The 18,566-nt window shown below is 36.5% G+C and overlaps 1 protein-coding gene across 1 annotated transcript; it reads right to left on the bottom strand.

Moving 5' to 3' along the window:
• Positions 1 to 905: 905 nt before the first annotated feature.
• Positions 906 to 18,273, bottom strand: LOC119788210. The gene is made up of 14 exons (XM_038292406.1): positions 17,771 to 18,273; positions 15,126 to 15,491; positions 13,948 to 14,079; positions 13,385 to 13,741; positions 10,403 to 10,768; positions 9,959 to 10,312; positions 6,418 to 6,771; positions 6,306 to 6,323; positions 5,007 to 5,070; positions 4,882 to 4,925; positions 1,988 to 2,138; positions 1,629 to 1,742; positions 1,376 to 1,443; positions 906 to 1,056 (listed from the first exon to the last, which is right to left on the bottom strand). The coding sequence occupies exons 1-14, from the start codon at positions 18,155 to 18,157 to the stop codon at positions 1,033 to 1,035; spliced, it is 2,799 nt and encodes a 932-aa protein (XP_038148334.1). The 5' UTR covers positions 18,158 to 18,273; the 3' UTR covers positions 906 to 1,032.
• Positions 18,274 to 18,566: the final 293 nt, after the last annotated feature.

Genomic DNA, 18,566 nt, shown 5'->3' with positions numbered 1-18,566 from the left:
AAATTCTTCCACCAGTTTGCAACTACATATAGTTTCGATCACGGCTATCCTATCCAGGCCATTTACATCCCTCAGAATGATTTTGTTCCTGACCTGAAATTTTAAAAATGGTCCTGGTCCCAAGCAGCCCCTCTTTTTTAGGGATTTTTATTTTTTTTCAACATAGAACACATTTTTCTTACAATAAAAAAAAAAGATTCAACACAAAATTTGATTCCTTTATTATCATATTTCCCTTCTTTCATCTAGTCTTATAATTGGTATAACATTAATACTGGCCTCTTCATTGATTAACATGTCTTTACACAGCAAGCATCGTCCCAGATGCTGTTCTTTTTTCTATGTACAGAAGAGGATTAGGGCCACTGAAAAAAAAAATTAACCGATTTTTACATATTATTTTAGTTTAATATAAGAAAAAAGTCAGAGTTCTGACTTTTATGTTAGAATATTGATTTTATTCTCTGAATTCTGACTTTAATCTCACAATTTTGGATCTTAATGTAGATGGGCACCCTGTAGGAAGAGACGTTGGAGCTCTCAGCTTCACTGACAAAGATGTGAGTTGTTTGGGAGGGCCAGTAACACATTGGTGGAAAATGGTGGAATTAGGTGACTTTTTACATGCCCAAGTAGTCCCCAGTGATGCTATTTTAATAATGGAAGAGCAGAAGGTGATTAAAACAAGAGAGCTAGTTTAGTCTCTAAAACACATGGCTACGGCTCGATGCTAACATGTTTGTTAGCTGTCAGAATTCTGAGATTAAAGTCAGAATCTTGAGAAAAAAGTCAGAATTATAAGATTAAACTCATAATTCTGAGAAAAAAAGTCAGAATTCTGACTTTTTTCCCCATATTAAACTGAAATAATGTTTAAAAAATCACTTAACTTTCTTTTATTTTTTCAGTGGCCCTAATCCTCTTCCATATACATTTGATATCTGACCTGAAACATCATTAATCATCTAGCAGAGGTTGGGGACTGCAATGCATTATTTGATTGCTGTGAAGTTCGCCGAATTCTGCTGATCCTCATACTATGGCTGATTTCAAGAACTGAAAGAGAAAACAAAATGTTAGATTTTAATCAAAACATAATGGGTTATGCAAGAACTCCCTTTTTGCACTTTGATGTTAATGCAATACCCCCCAGAGGACAGCAGGTGTCACAATTATAATTTCTGATATGATTTAGCATAGTTGACAGCCATTTCTCCCCTTAAATTGTAAAAGAAATATAATTATCAGATGGAATATTGAAGCTGAAATATCAATTTTCCTATCATTATATTTAAAATTTGTAGGATTTTAACATTAGTGGGCAACATCCACCAGAGGTATTACTGATATTGGATTAAAAAACTTGTCATCTCACCTGATTGAAGGAGAAGCTTGCAATCCTGCAGTCACATGACAGATTTAGCAGATGAGCCTGAAAGCGATCTGAGACAAGAACCACATCCTTAAAATTTGTCTAAAACTTTCACCTAGGAAAAATCATTAATATATATCTACCATCATGGAGTTTATGAAACTATAGAAAACACAACTCCAAAAGTATTTAATAAATTCTAAAGGGTTTTGACATAAAGAATACCAAGTGATGCAACAGACAAGAGTAAAAGTACCTTTTAGTATTTTAAGTTTAGTCAGGGCTGCAACATAACTGTCATAATCAATTCCATCGTTGGAGCCGTATTCAAACCAAAGCGCTCTGAAGGTTTCCTCATCTAAATTAAAATCTGCAAATTAGAAACTAGAGATTAGTCCAATAAACAGATTAAGAAACAAAAAGGTTTTCCTTACAAAGAAAAAATACTGATGTAACTGGAATTAGATTACAATAATATTACTGAAAAATATGTACAAACAGAAGGTCAAGCAGCACAATTGCAAAAATATTTTTACTTCGGAAATCTGTGAAATCAGGAAAAAAAAAACACATTTGCTGCAAATATGTATAAAATATCAATTTGTTACATCATACCGTGGGAAATAACAGCATTTTTCATCTGGCGCTGTGTGACAGCAGATGGAGTCCTGCTCTCATATTTTTCCACATATTCTCTCCTGATTACAGCCACGTAATGTTCCAGTTTGAATAACTCCACCACATCCAGGTCTCCTGTCTTATCTGCCTGAAAACTACGGTTAAAGAAATAAAAATATTAAAATCTAAAATAATTCATTGATAAAGGTTTCTCCTTATTTACTTATTGTTTAGTTTGACGCGCATAGTTGCATTTCTCCATAATTATATATCCACACCTAATCTAGTAAAAACAAAAACAAAAATAGTGTTCAGCACGACAGGTGTGTATTAGTAATGCATTACAGAAATAACGATTAACTGCTTTTAATACAGCAGCATAATAAAATCACATCTTTTTCTTATTAAATAGAGAAATCAGTCATGGGTACTTCAAATCTGACATCATCATCATCATGTAAAAATAAAGTAATTCAGATTCTAATAATAAAATGTTAATTCTATTGATGATCAACCCTGCAAAACTTTACATTTTCAGCTTTCAAAAACTCCTGAAAGTTATAAAAGAATAAATTTAATACATGATTTAATCCACCATGGTAATACCATTGATCCCAGATAGATCCAGTGGAGCGAAGTAACAAAGTACCGTAAATGTACTTGACTGCTGTACTTAAGGACGTATTTTGAGTATCTTTACTTGAGTAATTTTTTTCTAACTTTCACTGCATTTCATTAGCAGGAAGCTGCTAGTTCCTTCTGGCTCAGCTTAGCTTTGTAATCCACTGTTGCTGTTTTTCTTTTTTGCATAGAAATTTCAACATGCAACGTAACAGCCCTTATGACTGAATTTGGACTCCACTGTTTTAGAGATTTAAGGACATTCCAAACATGTGAGAAACCCAGGGCAGATATTATTTGTATTTGAAAATTTTACTAAGGTGTTAGTTGTTGCCATTTGACCTAGTTGTTCAGTAGGATGAGTCTTAAAGCAGAGTTGTGGTTTATTTGTGGTAATAGATTCAACCTTAAACCTTTATTCCATAGTGAAAGTGTGAAGAGAATCAAGACTCTCCTGAATTATTTTTGGTTTGCTTTAAATAAGAAACACTAATCAACATGGCTGCCGTTTTTTTGTGGCATTTTTATGCTGAAGTTATTTACTGAAGGTTTTGAATCTCTAGCAGGTGGTTCTATGCATCAATACATTAGGTGGTTTCTGAAAGTTACAAGATTCTTTAAAATAACGCCTTTAAAATTATTCACAAATGTACTGATATAAGATAATATAATTAGTATTTTTGAATACTCAAGTGCTTTGAATGTATGTATGTCATACTCCGGTCCCTGGGTCCAGGCCAGGCTTTTTCTCTCTCTCTCCTCAGCAGGGATGGACGGGCAGGTGCACTACATCTGAGCTGCTTACTATCCTTCTTAAGGAGCTGGAACCAGGAGGTGGGCGTCAGTTTGTTAACGCCTCAGTGTTGGTACAGACCAAACCTTGTCCTGTTCCTGCGACTCAAACCTTAGTCTAAACTCTGCTTTTGCACCTTCTTTGCAGAACTTTGGACTCTGACCCTGAAACCCAGCCTGGAATCACAGACCTTGGATCCCCGTCAGAACGCAACCAGGAACCCGAGAGGGATCTCGGAACGATCCACCGCTCAGCCCTCCTGCCTGCGCTCACCTGCCTGTCCACCTTCGAACCATCAACCAGGGAGAGAGTACTGGACCAGCACTTGGACCACTGGAGACACTCCCCCTAAGATCGGACCACAGCCTCTCTCCAGTGAGTTATCAGCCCAGCATAATCCACCAGCAACTGTTTGCATTCATTCACCAGTCTCCAGAGATGGCAAAAGTACTCACTTTCCGTACTTGAGTAAAAGTACAGATACTTGTGTTAAAAAATACTCTGGTAAGAGTGGAAATACTGATTAAACTTCTTTACTCAAGTAAAAGTAACAAAGTACAGGCTTGTAAATTTACATAAAGTATAAAAGTAAAAGTAGAAACCACTTTTTTCATGCCGTTGCCTACATTTTAAATGGATGTCTGCCAATAGGACTAGATCTCCGTTGTGTTCATTTTCAATCATCTCGTCGTCCATACTACTATGCTAACGCCACCGCCACCAAGCTGCAATGATTTGCCGTGAATGAATACCGCCGAATCTGTCGATTCATCTTGTAGTGGTGCGTCAAATGCAACGTAGATTCCCATCCAATTAGATTGAATTTGGTATCGATGACGTGAAAAATAATAACGGTAACTCCATTGAAATGATTCAAAACTAAAGTAACGAGCCAATTTTTTAAAATGTAAGGAGTAGTAAATACAGATATTTGTGTATAAATGTAAGGAGTAGAAGTAAAAAGTCGCCATAAAAATAAGTAGTAAAGTAAAGTAAAAATATCAGAAAAATCTACTTGAGTACAGTAACGAAGTACAAATACTTCCCATCTCTGCCAGTCTCCTCATCTTCTCAGCAGAAGCCCAGAAGAACCAGACCAGACCACACAGCTTCTTGTACGGACCCACTATCCTTTTCAATAAACCTTTAAACCTACAACCTGCCTCTGTAGTTGCTCTGGTTCAGAGTCATCTTCTAACCATAACAATGTACTTTTGCATACCTAAATACTTTCAAAAGTGAGTAGTTTAATACTTTAACTTGAGTAGATGTTTGACCGAGTAACTTTTACTTGCAATTGGTTAAAACTGAGAGTATAAATATTTTTACTGAAGTACTACTGTTGAGTGATTCGTCTATATAGGTAGGTTGCTGAAAGAAATCCAGATGGATTCTACCAGCATATTTTGGAGCAAATCTTAAAAAAAATATCCACAATTGTTTTAAAAGAATCCCACATATTCATTTAAAAGGATACATCCATCAGTACCAACAGCAGGTGTGCAGTCTTTAGAGTAAGAGCTGTGTTCAAACAATAAAAACAAAGATTAGTAAAACTGCTCCTTTTCTCTATATATTTTAAAACAATGAATACAAACTGACATTTGCCACTGACTGTATAGCCACCAGAATTTAGTTTAGCAAGAACATCTTCAGCTCTCAGCATCTGAAAAAGAGGAGAAAGACACTGATAAACACATTTTATGTTGGACTTGTCAGTCTGGTTGCGATGCGAATGCTGTAAGCGAAATAAAGCAAAGTGGCGTCAAACTTTTTACTGGAGAATAATTTGATAAACTGAGAAATCCAGCAATTATACCACTAGGTGTCAGGATAGCAGATTATTCTCTTCTTAAATGTTGATTGACTTTATAAAAAAGATATCCTCATATTATTTTTGTAGCTTATTTTGGTATTTTGGATTATTTTTCAGTAAATTTAAAAATAGCCTAATCTTGCTTATATATATAAATCTATGCTTGCTTTGGTTTCTCCTTAGTTTAGCTTTTTATGAGTAAAAAAAAAAAATTAAACAATAAGTGAAATGTACTTTTAGAAATTATTTCCCTATAGATCAAATATTTCCAGCTAGAACAAAGTAGAGGAGGGTGGATAGGATCCTATCCTCTCCTATTGATCCCAGTATTGATAAGTAGAGTGAGTATCAGCCTAGTGGTTAGGGCATTGCGTTTGGAATCCTGAGGTTCTGAGTTTGAGCCCCACTTCCACAGACTGCCACTATGGGTCCCTGAGCAAAGACCCTCCACCGGATGCCCCACGATGGCAACCCACTGCTCCCCAAGGGGATGGGTTAAATGCGGAGATATATTTCTCCAATGTGAGAACAATAAAATTAATTATTATTGTTGCGCCAATGGCCTTTTTTTGGGCCTGATTTCTGGCTGTGCAGTATTGGCCAATACCGATACCATACTGAAACCATCTGCTTGAAATTGATGTGTGTGTATATGAAGAACTGCAGTCTACTTGGATGTAAAACAATTGCCATAATGGCTTTGTCAAGCTTCTGCCTACCTTTGAGAAGCTGGAAAAAGACTAATACAAAGGGAATCCACTAGAACTTTTTATTGCCTATCTGGAATGGGTGACAATAGTTGGATAAACTTTTGGCTCTCAATATGGTATCGGTGCCCTATTTGTCGGTACTCGCCAATACCGATACCACCATTTTAGTGCCTGATGCTGGTATCGGTGCAACACTAATTATTATTAAGACCATTGTTGGTATTAATATTGAAAACTCGTGTGAAAAGTTCAATCCTTTTTTTTCTCTCCTGCACACACCGACTGTAGCAAATTCACTAAAGTCCCCCACAAATCTCTTTTACAATTTCTATGAAGAAGATAAAGATTTATAAAAGGATTTAAGGGTAAAATTACCTCCTTTCTGTTGTCTTCCTGAGGGAGAGAAAAAGAAAACAGTTAAACATGCAAATTAAAAAGATCTATCAATTAGGAAAAAGTTCTCAATAGTCTAGCATTCACGTCTTACTGATATGCACATGTCGTCTGGGAATGCATTACAGTTCAGCTCGTTTGGCCAGGAGACTCCAAAGTTGCTTATTAAACCTTCACAGTTTCTTCTGGCTTTTTCACAGAATGACTTGCATGGGCGCTGCGCTCGGCCCTCCACACACTCTGGGGCATACACCCTGCACAGAAACAGCTGTATGTCTGCAGAGCACACAGTCTGCACAATCGAGTTGAAGAAAGACATCTTCATCACCGCCTCCCTTTGACTTGTGTGGCCAAGAAGATTGGGGAGGATGGTCTGGTTGTAGGACAGGCCTTGGCACATCGGTATAGAGATTGGCTCGCACATCTCCATGGTGCTTCTCACTCCGTACTGCAGACACAAATGTAAACAGACTTTTTTTTGCATTTCTTTAACAGTTTTGCCCACAAGAACAAAACTAAGTGGTAAAAACATTTAGTTCCAATAGTCATTCCTATTAATTTAAAAATAGGGAAACACTTCAATTAGCAGAAATATTTATTGCAAAATGTAACATTTCATTAAAATTAGATAAATGGTTGTAATTAATTCTTGATTCTGCCCTCAAATTATATCAGTGGCACGTATTTAAGTCAAATTTCACAATAGTTGCAACAGGTTATATCACTAACAATAGTTTACATCTCTAGATGCACAATAAAGAATGTAGCCCAACATATGAAATCAGACATTCATCAGGTTACATAAAAAAATGCTAAAGATAAAGATTTCTTAGTCTTAACTAAAGTTATGTTCTTTAATGACAACATTCTTACATGAAGTCCCTAAAAAACTGCCTCCTATACTCAGAACTTCCTGTAAGGCAAGGCAAAGGCAAGGCAAATGTATTTGTATAGCACAATTCAGTACAAAGACAATGCAAAGTACTTTACATGATTAAAACATAGGAAAATAAAACAGAAGCAAAGCAAGTAGGGAAAAAATAAATTAAAAAATGCAGAAACAAAAAAGAATATTAAAAACAGTTGGTCTAAAGAAAATAAAAAAGTTGAGCTAATGATGTTTCAGTTGAACTGTTTAACTAGAACAGTGGAAGGCAATCTAAACAAATGTGTTTTTAGTCTTGATTTAAAGGAAATCAGGCTTTCCGCACTTTTACAGTTTTCTGGAAGTTTGTTCCAGATAAGTGGAGCATAGGAACTAAATGCTGCTTCTCCATGTTTATTTCTGGTTCTAGGTATGCAGAGCAGGCTGGAGCCAGAAGACCTGAGTGGTCTGGAGGGTTGATACACTGATAGCAAGTCTGTGATGTATTTAGGTGCTAAGCCATTCAGAGATTTATAGACTAACAGAAGTATTTTAAAGTCTATTCTCTGAGATACAGGGAGCCAGTGTAAGGACTTTAGAACTGGGGTGATGTGCTCTACTTTCTTAGTCTTAGTGAGGACACGGGGCCTCTATATTGCCTCTAACTGTTTAGCTTTTATCAATTCCTTCAAATGTGCAAATTAAATTAATGTATTCCTTATCATGTGGGCTTTGGTTTCATAAAGTTAGATTAGAAACCGTGTATGGTATGTCCAAAAAGTAAAAAAAAAATCCGCTGGACTTTGTTTCCAAGTTTGAAGACGTTTTGCTTCCCATCCAGGAAACTTTTTCAATTCAAAATATCAGAAATAGCATTGAGTGTGAAGCTTTATATAGTACCCCTGAAAACTTGTTTTGGCTTAGAAAACATGTATCTTGAACCAGAAGAAAAGGTCCGCCCTTTAGGAAGAGGGAGTTGTTTGAATTCTATGTTAGCCTGCAATATCTGATACTGGTCTATGCCTCTGAAAGTTTTTTTTTAGATGCAATTGTTTCTCTGGCTGAGTTGTCGTTGTAGTGGGGTAAAATGGTTCACTCTCCAAACTGCTGCACCACCCCCTCTACAAAACACTCCCATAAAGACATCACATTGGCTGATTTAAATTTGATTTTTAATTTCACCTAATTACAAACTAATCTTAGGTTATCTGTTGTAAAATTAATGTCAAATTGTAATAGGATTGCATCATTTTATTGATTGATTTAAAGCCATTTTTACGTCTATGCACATAGTATTTTGTTGAGCTTTAACAGAAATATGTTTGACTTGGAGTTGAATTATTTTGTTACTAAATTATTACATTTTGAATTATAGTTGTTGTGAACTTATCCCATATTAACTGGTTGGCCATTATTTGAATTTGAATCACAATTTGATTTGTCACACGCAGCCAGTTGCATGTGTTTTCACAAAACAACATAGAAAAGATTATGAAAGTTATTTGATAAAATAAACTTAAAAAAGTAGTTAACTGCACAGCACCATTAAATGCTAGTTTCCCTGTTTATTTATATTCTTTTAGTACTGTGCACCCTGCCATCCTTCGGTTTTTTTGTGCATTGGAGAAGTGCTCACTGACCTCCGGAATCTGATTGTCTGATAAAATCATTATGATGTGTCAGGGAACCTGAAAAAATGTTTCCTCCTTATTCTCCCATTTCCAACATCCTCCATCATAGCAGCATCCATCGCTCACCATTACACACGGGTGTAACAGCGGTATTAAAATGTTTACAGCAGTTTGAATGCCTCACAACTGGTTAAATGTATGTATTGATCTTTGGTACGACTCTAACTGGTGATCAGAAGGAATGAAATGATAAGAAAGCCTTTAAATATTGTTTGAGCTTTAATTAAGGATTTGAGGTGCTCCTATGCCTTTTTTATCTATTTAAATTTGGTCCTCATGTGTAGTTTGACCTGTGCAAACATGAATTAACCAGTAGAATTGAATGCATACAATGAGGCGGATTTCCGATTAATGTTTTACATAAAGTGATGTTGAGAGGCCTTTATCTGGCTTCAGTTCTTCACCATCAGTGTCTTCTTTCTCCCTTTCCTCAAAGGGTTATGCAAGGAGTTGGTGTGAGGGACCAAATGTTACCACAGCAAGTTTGTTTTTGACTAATCATAACCTTTGTTTGGAAAGTGATGCACGTGTAGTGTAATGTGTAATGTAATATTTTGTGCAAAGCAAGTTTGACAAATTAGTCCCCTGATCATTTATATTATAAGGTAAGCTCGTGTGTGTGACAGAAACCTTAAAGCTTAAGTGTGTAATTTTCAGCATCACCTACCATCTCAAGTGATGAGGTTTGTTTACATAGATAATTTTACAGTATTTCATTAGTCTGTGTAGGGTATAGACTTCATGTAGACTTAAGATAATAAATATACCCGTTATTTTTTCTACATCGTTGTGACGTTTTGGCGATCTCGCAATCGCTAGTTTGTTGGCTCTGCGCTGCCGTAGTGCAAAGATGTCTGCCTCCATGGCTGCGAGACCCACTCCTATGTAATTATAAATAACGAATTCTAAGGTTAAGAGGCTGAGCTCGTAGATGATGATAAATAACATAGTTATGTATAATATATTACATTTCTGACTGTATATCCCTGTAATTATTACACACTGTAGCTTTAATATAATCTTAGATGAAAAAACAGAAAGTGCTAAGAAGACACTAAAGAGAGAATAAAAAGACATACCTGTTCGCATGACTCTGTGGAAAATGCTTCACATTTCAGTTTCTCTGGCCAGTTTAGGCCAAACCTGTTCATCAGAGGCTCGCAGCCGGATCGAGCCTGCTCACAGACTGTCCTGCAGGGTGGTAGTCTCATCCCAGACGCACATTTTGGAAGGTGGACGGAGCACAGGAAAGGCTTCAAATGAGCGGAGCATTGGAGCTGAACAAGTGGCTCAAAGTCATCTAATGCTAAGTTTGCCTCTTGTTGCGTTTTGTGGCCGAGACTGTTGGGCAGAAAGGCTTCCTTATAAGGCATGTCTTGGCACATAGTGGAAGTCATGGGTTGACATGTTCCAAGAATGTTGATACGTGAAGGCTGGATTAATGGAAATATGATTAAAGATTGCTTGTATCATCCTCGTGAGAACATGGCTCTAAATTTTAATGACAAAGAATGCATCCTTACCTCTTCGCAGGACTCAGTGGTGAAGGATTCACACTTTAAGGCTTCAGGCCATGGAGAGCCTAAACTGTTCATCAGTCTCCCACAGCCTGATCGCGCCTGTTCACAGAGAGTCCTGCACGGAGGCTGGGCTCTTCCTGACACACACTGAGGTGTGAAGACTGAGCACAAGAATGGCTTAAGATGAGGAGAGCATTCAACCTTTATTAGTGGGACAAACTGTTGTATTGCTAGCTTTGCCTCTTCCTGGGATTTGTGACCTAGAATATTGGGGAGGATAGTATTTGAGTAGGAAACATCTTCGCAAATGGAAACTGTGATCGGCTGACATGTTCCTGTGGGGGTCTGTCCGACAGCGGCAGGTGGACCCTGAGGGCAAAACAAAAACAAAGAAAAACATAATTCATCATCTGGAAAGCATACAGTTTTCTTAACAAAATAATTAAAATACATTCAATAGATAGAACAATAGATAGTGTTTCTGAGAGTGTTTATGTTTATTTATGCCACTTTTGTTTTGTTTTGACTTTGTGTTATCTTTATGTTTCATGTTAACATAAAAAAACAGGCAAATTTGTATTGTTGATGTTTGAATTTTCATGTATGTTTCCTCAATAAAACAGTTTGAAATGAAAAACATAATTCATCCATCTGTCTGTCCATCCGTCCATCAATCACTTAAAAAGGTTAAAAAAGGGTACTGACTTGTAAAAGTTATCATACTTAGGTATTTACACTAACATGCATAGGTCTAGATTACTAGGATTGTATGAGATAGATCAACACAAAGTATATAATTTTGGGGTCAGAAGAAAAATTTTAACTATTTATTAAATTCAGCATCTGAAAGCGTCTAAAGTCTCTCTAAACCATTTCTTTTCAGAATCTTAGCTAAATAACCCCTGCAGGTTGGGGAATATCTCGGCATAATTGAAGGCTGTTTTTATATTTGCAAATGTTTGAGTTGTGAGCATCAATGTAAGGTTTCCACAGCTTCTCAATAGATCTCTTAGATTTACAATTTGTTCAGGTCAAATGAGCCCAATACTCCGGAAACACTATCCCCATGGTTACACACAACGCATCATTGTATGTGCAATATTTAGATCAAATGGTAAGGAGAATCTGGTGGGACTTAATATAATGTTAAAAGGCCATAATTACTGAGAAATTGTGGAGGATAACTTCTTAGAGGCTGCAAAAGGGTTGGAACTGTACAAGAAAACAAGACAGTAGGAAAAAACGTTTTTAAACCATATTTATGTGTTATAGCGGCTTTGTATAACTCTGGACCTAAAATTAATGAGGAAATAGTGGCACAATTTTTAATTTAGACATTTTGCAAAAAAACAAACAAACACAAAGTTTAGTCTGTAGATGTCTAAAGCTTGCACAGACAATCTGTAGACTTAAGCTGTACAGCAGCAAAAGCTGTGCTAACTATAATACTGGCTCAAGGCAGCCATATCTATGCTATACTAATTTTTTTCCCCAAAACAATAAAATCTGCGTTATTTTAACCCAGAGATGGCAAAAGTACTCACTTTCCGTACTTGAGTAAAAGTACAAATACTTGTGTTAAAAAATACTCTGGTAAAAGTGGAAGTACTGATTAAACTTCTTTACTCAAGTAAAAGTAACAAAGTACAGGCTTGTAAATTTACTTAAAGTATAAAAGTAAAAGTAGAAACCACTTTTTTCATGCCGTTGCCTACATTTTAAATGGATGTCTGCCAATAGGACTAGATCTCCGTTGTGTTCATTTTCAATCATCTCGTCGTCCATGCTACTATGCTAACGCCACCGCCACCAAGCTGCAATGATTTGCCGCAAATGAATACCGCCTAATCTGTCGATTCATCTTGTAGTGGTGCGTCAAATGCAACGTAGATTCCCATCCAATTAGATTGAATTTGGTATTGATGACGTGAAAAATAATAACGGTAACTCCATTGAAATGATTCAAAACTAAAGTAACGAGCCAATTTTTTTAAATGTAAGGAGTAGAAAGTACAGATATTTGTGTAAAAATGTAAGGAGTAGAAGTAAAAAGTCGCCATAAAAATAAGTAGTAAAGTAAAGTAAAAATATCAGAAAAATCTACTTGAGTACAGTAATGAAGTATTTGTACTTCGTTACTTCCCATCTCTGCTTTAACCTAATAAATAAGCTAAAAAAAAGTGTTAGAACTGTAGATTTACAGTCATATGTTTATATTAAGGTTTATATATATATATATATATATATATATATATATATATATATATATATATCTTTTTGTTTGTTTTTACTATTTTTCAAGGCTGCACTTTAAAAAAAAAAGAAATTGTCCAGAGAGCTGTTCCAAACGAAATTTTTTTTTTGTTTTTCACTGGTGTAAACAAAATGACAAAATGAAAAATAAAATCTGTCTAAGTCTAAGTGTATTCTGTACTCGGTTTATGCACCCAGGCAATGCTCTGTTGGTAAAACCTTCATTAGGAAAACAGTACAGCAGCACAATATTCAGAACAAACAGACCTAAAAACAGCTTCTTCCATAAAGCTGTGAAATATACAAACTACAATATATATTTTTAATAAGCATACCCAGTTTTTTCTAAGGGTGTTTTATTTTTTCTAATAGTATTTACATTTTCTGTCTTACCTGTTTTCCTCTAACTTTTATATTTAGGTTGTTTTATATTTTCCTGAAATATATAATTGTTTTTATTGTTGATATAAAACCGAAATAAACTGCATTGAAAATTATAGTGGTGACAACCTGTAAAAAAATAAGGAGTATTAACTCCTTGGGCACGAGCACCATAATAACCTATTCAATGCCAGGTTGCAGGTATCTTTAAAGTTGACTTCAACCAGGGTTTTAAGGTCTTATTTCAAATGTTTTGCACATCTATAGTTCATTTACAAGCTAAAATAGCATTCTCTATAAAAGCAGTTCAATAAAGAAAATCCTCTACATAGATATAAGACAAATGTTTACCTGAATACAGTCAGTCTGTGGGAGATTTTCACACCGAAGCTGCGTTGGCCAGGTGAGCCGCTTATTTGTTAATATAGGATCACAATCCTTCTTGACCCTTTCACAGAGAGCCTTGCATGGCTTCACCTGACTCCCATCTCCTGAGCCACATTCTGGCAAGGCAGCACGACACATGAGAATATCGACATGTGGTGAACAGGCTGTCTGCACAATCTGGCCAATCTGGTGTAAATTGAAGCCCTGGAGTCCATTCGGATGACGGGTAGTTTTGTATCCCACACCTCCACAAAAACTGGTTGTCATTGGCTTGCAGCTTGTACTGTCATCTCTCCCAGGTTGCACTTGTGAAGGAAAAACCTGCATGAACAGAACAACTAAGAAAAAATGTTTCATGGCTCTCGACTACAGTCTGTATCCTGAAGCTTCAGCTTAGTCTGCTGCTTTTCTTGGGAGGTGGAGAAAGATTCTACCAATAGACTTTTTACAAATAAGGTGCTTGTTTAAGACCACAGGTCACGAAACAAAACGATGCTCAACATGCAATAAAACCAAAGCTGTCTCACAGCAGGAGCTCTGTTCTGGGAAATTCCATCCCGGCTGACCGAAAGCCGTGAAGCAGGCTGAACATCTGGTCGTGATTGTGATCTTTGTGAGTCACCACCCTCCTGGAGAAAGTGGCGGTTTAAGCCTGGCAGCTAGAAGTGGGCACAAAAACACTTTTAGAGGTAATTTGCTGGGTTTTTACAAAGAACTCATTACATAATCCATTTACAGTAAGACCTTTAAACAAGGTTAGTACATTTTTTTTATTTTAGGACACCATGTTTTCCAGACTCAGTTTGAGAAATGAAACATATTACATAATTACACTTATTATCAGTGTTTTTCAATCAATTATTGTACAACAATATAAGATCTCTGGCTTTAAAATGTTGTATTTTCGTAAAGGGAATTTGATGATTATTATGTTAGAGCAACTTATGTCAGCTTTACATTAACATTAATAACATTTAGGTTTGTCAAATCTGGAAAAAATAATCCTCCACTATATGAGGATTTTATTTTTTAACAAGGTAAATCTTAATATCTGTATTTTTATTATTGAAGGTTTAAAGAAGTAAGTTTTAGCTCTTTTTTTTTTTTGACCCAGCTACTCACATACATATCCAGCCATAAACTCTGTCTAAGATTCCCCATAAAAAAGTTTAAAAATCCTTTTGAAAATTTTAAATAATCATTTATCCATCAGTTCTCTTTTTTATTTACTTAAAGACTCTAATATCAATATCACTATTTTTTATCATTTTTTTTTTCAATCTAACTTTATTACATTCATTTATTACTTAACCCTAACAGAAAAAAAACGTAAACTCCAATTTTTGAAACAAAATATTAAGTACGCGATTTAAAAAAAAATCCTTAATTTTCTCGCTTCAAAGCAATAATAATTAGGATGAAGCAATTTAAAGACTATCGATTTCTATTAGCATGTATATATATATATATATATATACATTTTTCATAAAAAAAATTATATATAATACAATTTTTTTCTCCAGACAGGTAACAAAATACTTTTCCAAACTTTTTAAGACTGTGTTGCAACTGATATCAAAACAACGATTCAAATAAGCAGTTTGTATCTCTAATGTAAACATATTGTTTGTTTTGAAGGAAAGGCCTTTCTACATTATGTCAAAACAACAATTTAGTAACTACAATTACAAGAAGCCAAGCATACCTCTTCACAGGACCCGCTAGTAAAGGATTCACACTTTAAGGAGTCTGGCCATTGAAAGCCGGAGCTTCTCATCCGTGAAGCACACTCAGAACGTGCAAGCTCACAAAGTTTTCTGCAAGGAGATTGAGGTTTTGCCGAGACACATTTGGGCGTGTACACCGAACAGAGGAAAGGCTTCAGGTAAGGAGAGCATTCAGGTTTCAAAAATGGGCCGAACTTGTCCATCTCCCGGGCTGCCACATCTTGGGTTCGGTGACCCAGACTGTTTGGCAGGAAGGTCTCTCTGTAAGGCAGGTCAGTGCAGAGTCGGGCAGTGATAGGCTGACATGTTGGTGGTGGAGCTTCAGTAACAAAAGTTTCTTGACCCTGGTAGAGCAGAAAAAGAGTATGATATTATGATATAGTTGAGTTCTTTTGGTTAAAAACATCTAGTTTTATACCAGATGCCAAATAAACAAAGGTTTTAGCAATAATGCAAGGAAAAGGTGGGATTTGGGAGCCAGTGAGTCTCGGCAAGTGAGATAAAGGCCCTTGAAAGGTGAGGTTGGGAACTGGTAGTCTTCCCAGCTTTTCTTGTCCTCACCAGAGGCACATAAAGGCCTTGATAATGGGATAAACCCCATTAGTAAACAGTGTGTCTCAGTCACAAACACAATCCTCACAGCTGAAGGTTGTACAAATATAAATACCATTTAACTTATTTCTCCTGTCTACTTTGATACTATATTGAGTCTTGATTTCAATGAGTTAATCATGCAATAAAAAAACAACACCTAAAGCATGGTTTGCATTATCATCAATATGCTATTAATGCTTGCACAACGACACAGTGGGGCAAAAAATATTCAGTCAGCTGATGCATGTACTTCCACTTAAAAAAAATAAGAGAGGTCTGTAGTTTTCATATCATAGGCTCACTTTACCATAAGAGACAACATAAAAAAAAGAAAAATTACATCTTAGGATTAAAAAAAAAATGATTTTTAAATTATAATGGAAAAATAAGTATTTAGTCAGTAACAAAAGTACAGCTCAAAATTTTGGTGCATAACCTTCCTGATTCCTGTAACTTCATCAGGTTTGCTCACACTGTAGCTCCTATTTTGACCCATCCCATCCCTCTCCACTAGAGCAGGGAAGTTTTGGGTAACACAGACTGTCAAATCCACCCGTCCATCCATTTTCCGTCACGTTTAATCCCAAGCGGGGAAGCCAGGGGGGCTGGTGCCTATCTCCAGCTGTCAACGGGGAGAGGCGGGGTTCACCCTGGACATGTCTCCAGTCCATCGGAGGGCAACACAGAGACAAACAGGACAAACAACCATTCACACATACCCACACCTAAGGAGATCCTAATTAACCTAACAGTCATGTTTTTTGGGCTGTGGGAGGAAGCCGGAGTACCCGGACAGAACCCACGCATGCTCAGGGAGAACGTGCAAACTCCATGCAGAAAGACCCCGGGCCGGGAACCGAACCCTGAACCTTATTGCTGCAAACAGTGCTACCCACTGCAGCCCGACTGCCAACTCCCTCCACATATCTTCTATGGGGTTTAGGTCTGCAGACTGATTATGCCAATCCAGGACCTTGGAATGCTTGTTCAAATTCGGGTATAATAACAACACCTCATCCAGGAGAGGAGCTCTCAGCATCTTCAGTACTCTGGGAACAGAAGTTTACAAAGGCTGGAGAAGTAGTGTAAAATTAAAATTAAAACCAAAAAAAAAAAAAAAAAAAAAAACACATTTCTGAATAAAACCTCCCTTTTTCCACATCATTGTATCAGATAATGTACATAACAGAACAAGTTAAACATATTTATTATGCATATATAACAATAATAATAAGATAAATTAATAGTTATTACTTATTAATTGTAATTTTCAATGGCTCAAAATGAGTGCATTGGATTTGGGTTGCCGGCTTGCTGTTGTAGATTCACGCTTCCCAGCCTGATAACAGTTCTTTGGTTTTGGCCGTTCTGTTTGGAGTTTGGAGTCTGACTGTTTGAGGCTTTTCAACAGGTTCTTCTTTGAATATAAGGAGTTCAAAATGTATAACGCTTCTTAAAGAATTTACAGGTCTCTGAGGGGCCAGACATCTTTCTTGGTTGTTTTGACCAAATATTTATTTTCCATCATAATTCACAAATAAATTATTAAAAAATCCTTCCAAATGTTTTGAATTTTTTTCCAACTTTGTCTTTCATAGTTGAAGTAAACATATATGCTGAAATGTGCAGACCTATTTCATCTTTCTAAGTAGATCATGTACAATCAGTGGCTGACTAAATACTTTTTCTGAATTACCAATGTATGTTTAATAATCCATCTTTTCACACACTTTTAGATGCAACCTTGCTCCAAAACAAGCAAGTGAAATGCTCGTTTTACGTCTTCACCCTGTTATCATGCTCTGCAAAGACTTTTCACATATCTATTCGTTTTATTTTGGTGCTTTATACAGTGATGCAAAAAAAGGTTATAAGACAGTAACTCCTGAGGACCTAAGTTGAAGACGCCTGGCATAAAGTTAGGTCCCACATTTAATAAACCATACAGTTGAAGGCAAAATGGGTTTATAATTTGAAACACAGTCTCCTCTGATAACTCAAAGTGAAAACTGAGTCATGTTATGCTTACCTGCACACAGTTAGACTCTGGTAAAGAGTCACATCGTAGCTTATATGGCCAGAACAGCCACTTTGCACTTAGAGGGGACTGACAATCCTTCTTGACCTTCTCACAGAGCGCTCGGCAGGGCTTCTTCCTGCTTTCATTTTCTGAACCACATTCAGGTACAACAACGCGACATATGACTGTTGCGATGTGAGGTGAGCAAGCAGTCTCCACTATTTTGCGGATTTGTTGCAGGCTGAATCCTTGGATCCCATCTGGGTGAGGAGTAGAAGTATATCCCAAACCTTGACAAAAGCTGGCTGTTACTGGCTTGCAACTCTCATCTCTCCTGGATTGAGCCTGCTGCAGAAACAGCAACAGACAGACAACGACCAAAAACAAATGCCTCATGATGTTTCTCAGCCAAAGTCCTGGAATGTTTTAAAGCTTTATGAGGCTCAGTACGAGCATGTTCCCAGTTCTTAGGAGGTGGAGTATAAAATCACTAATGTTTTTTGTTTTTTTTACATTAAGAGAAGTGATTTAGTTACACCAGTGCAGCCATACATCAAGAGGATCTTCTAAATAAAACAGAAGCCATGCTTGGTTCTCAGCTGGGCTGCTTGGTTCAGACACATTCTGTCTATATGCTCCAGGGAGTTATGGCATGAAGCACATCTGGTAGGAATAATACGCTTTGTGGATGAAGAAAGGCGTGAGAATTTGTTTCATAAATCACTAAGAAAAATCTTTAAACAGGATAATTGTCGCCATGAAGCTTTAGTGACATGAAAATTAACATCCTTACAAGAGCAACAAG

Source organism: Cyprinodon tularosa, unplaced genomic scaffold (assembly GCF_016077235.1).
Source record: "Cyprinodon tularosa strain WSP-4 unplaced genomic scaffold, ASM1607723v1 ctg311, whole genome shotgun sequence".
Taxonomy (NCBI): Eukaryota; Metazoa; Chordata; class Actinopteri; order Cyprinodontiformes; family Cyprinodontidae; genus Cyprinodon; species Cyprinodon tularosa.
The sequence above is the reverse complement of the archived record's forward strand: the minus strand, read 5'-3'. Positions and strand labels throughout refer to the sequence as shown.

Bases quoted from the DNA above. Each gene is read 5' to 3' on its own strand.
- LOC119788210 (XM_038292406.1), bottom strand. From the start codon at position 18,157: ATGAGGCATTTGTTTTTGGTCGTTGTCTGTCTGTTGCTGTTTCTGCAG. The intron at 10,769-13,384 runs GTAAACATTTGT...TTTTGCCCTCAG, and splicing joins CACAGACTGACTGTATTCAG to GGTCCACCTGCCGCTGTCGG. The intron at 1,444-1,628 runs GTACTTTTACTC...TTCTTGTCTCAG, and splicing joins TAAACTTAAAATACTAAAAG to ATCGCTTTCAGGCTCATCTG.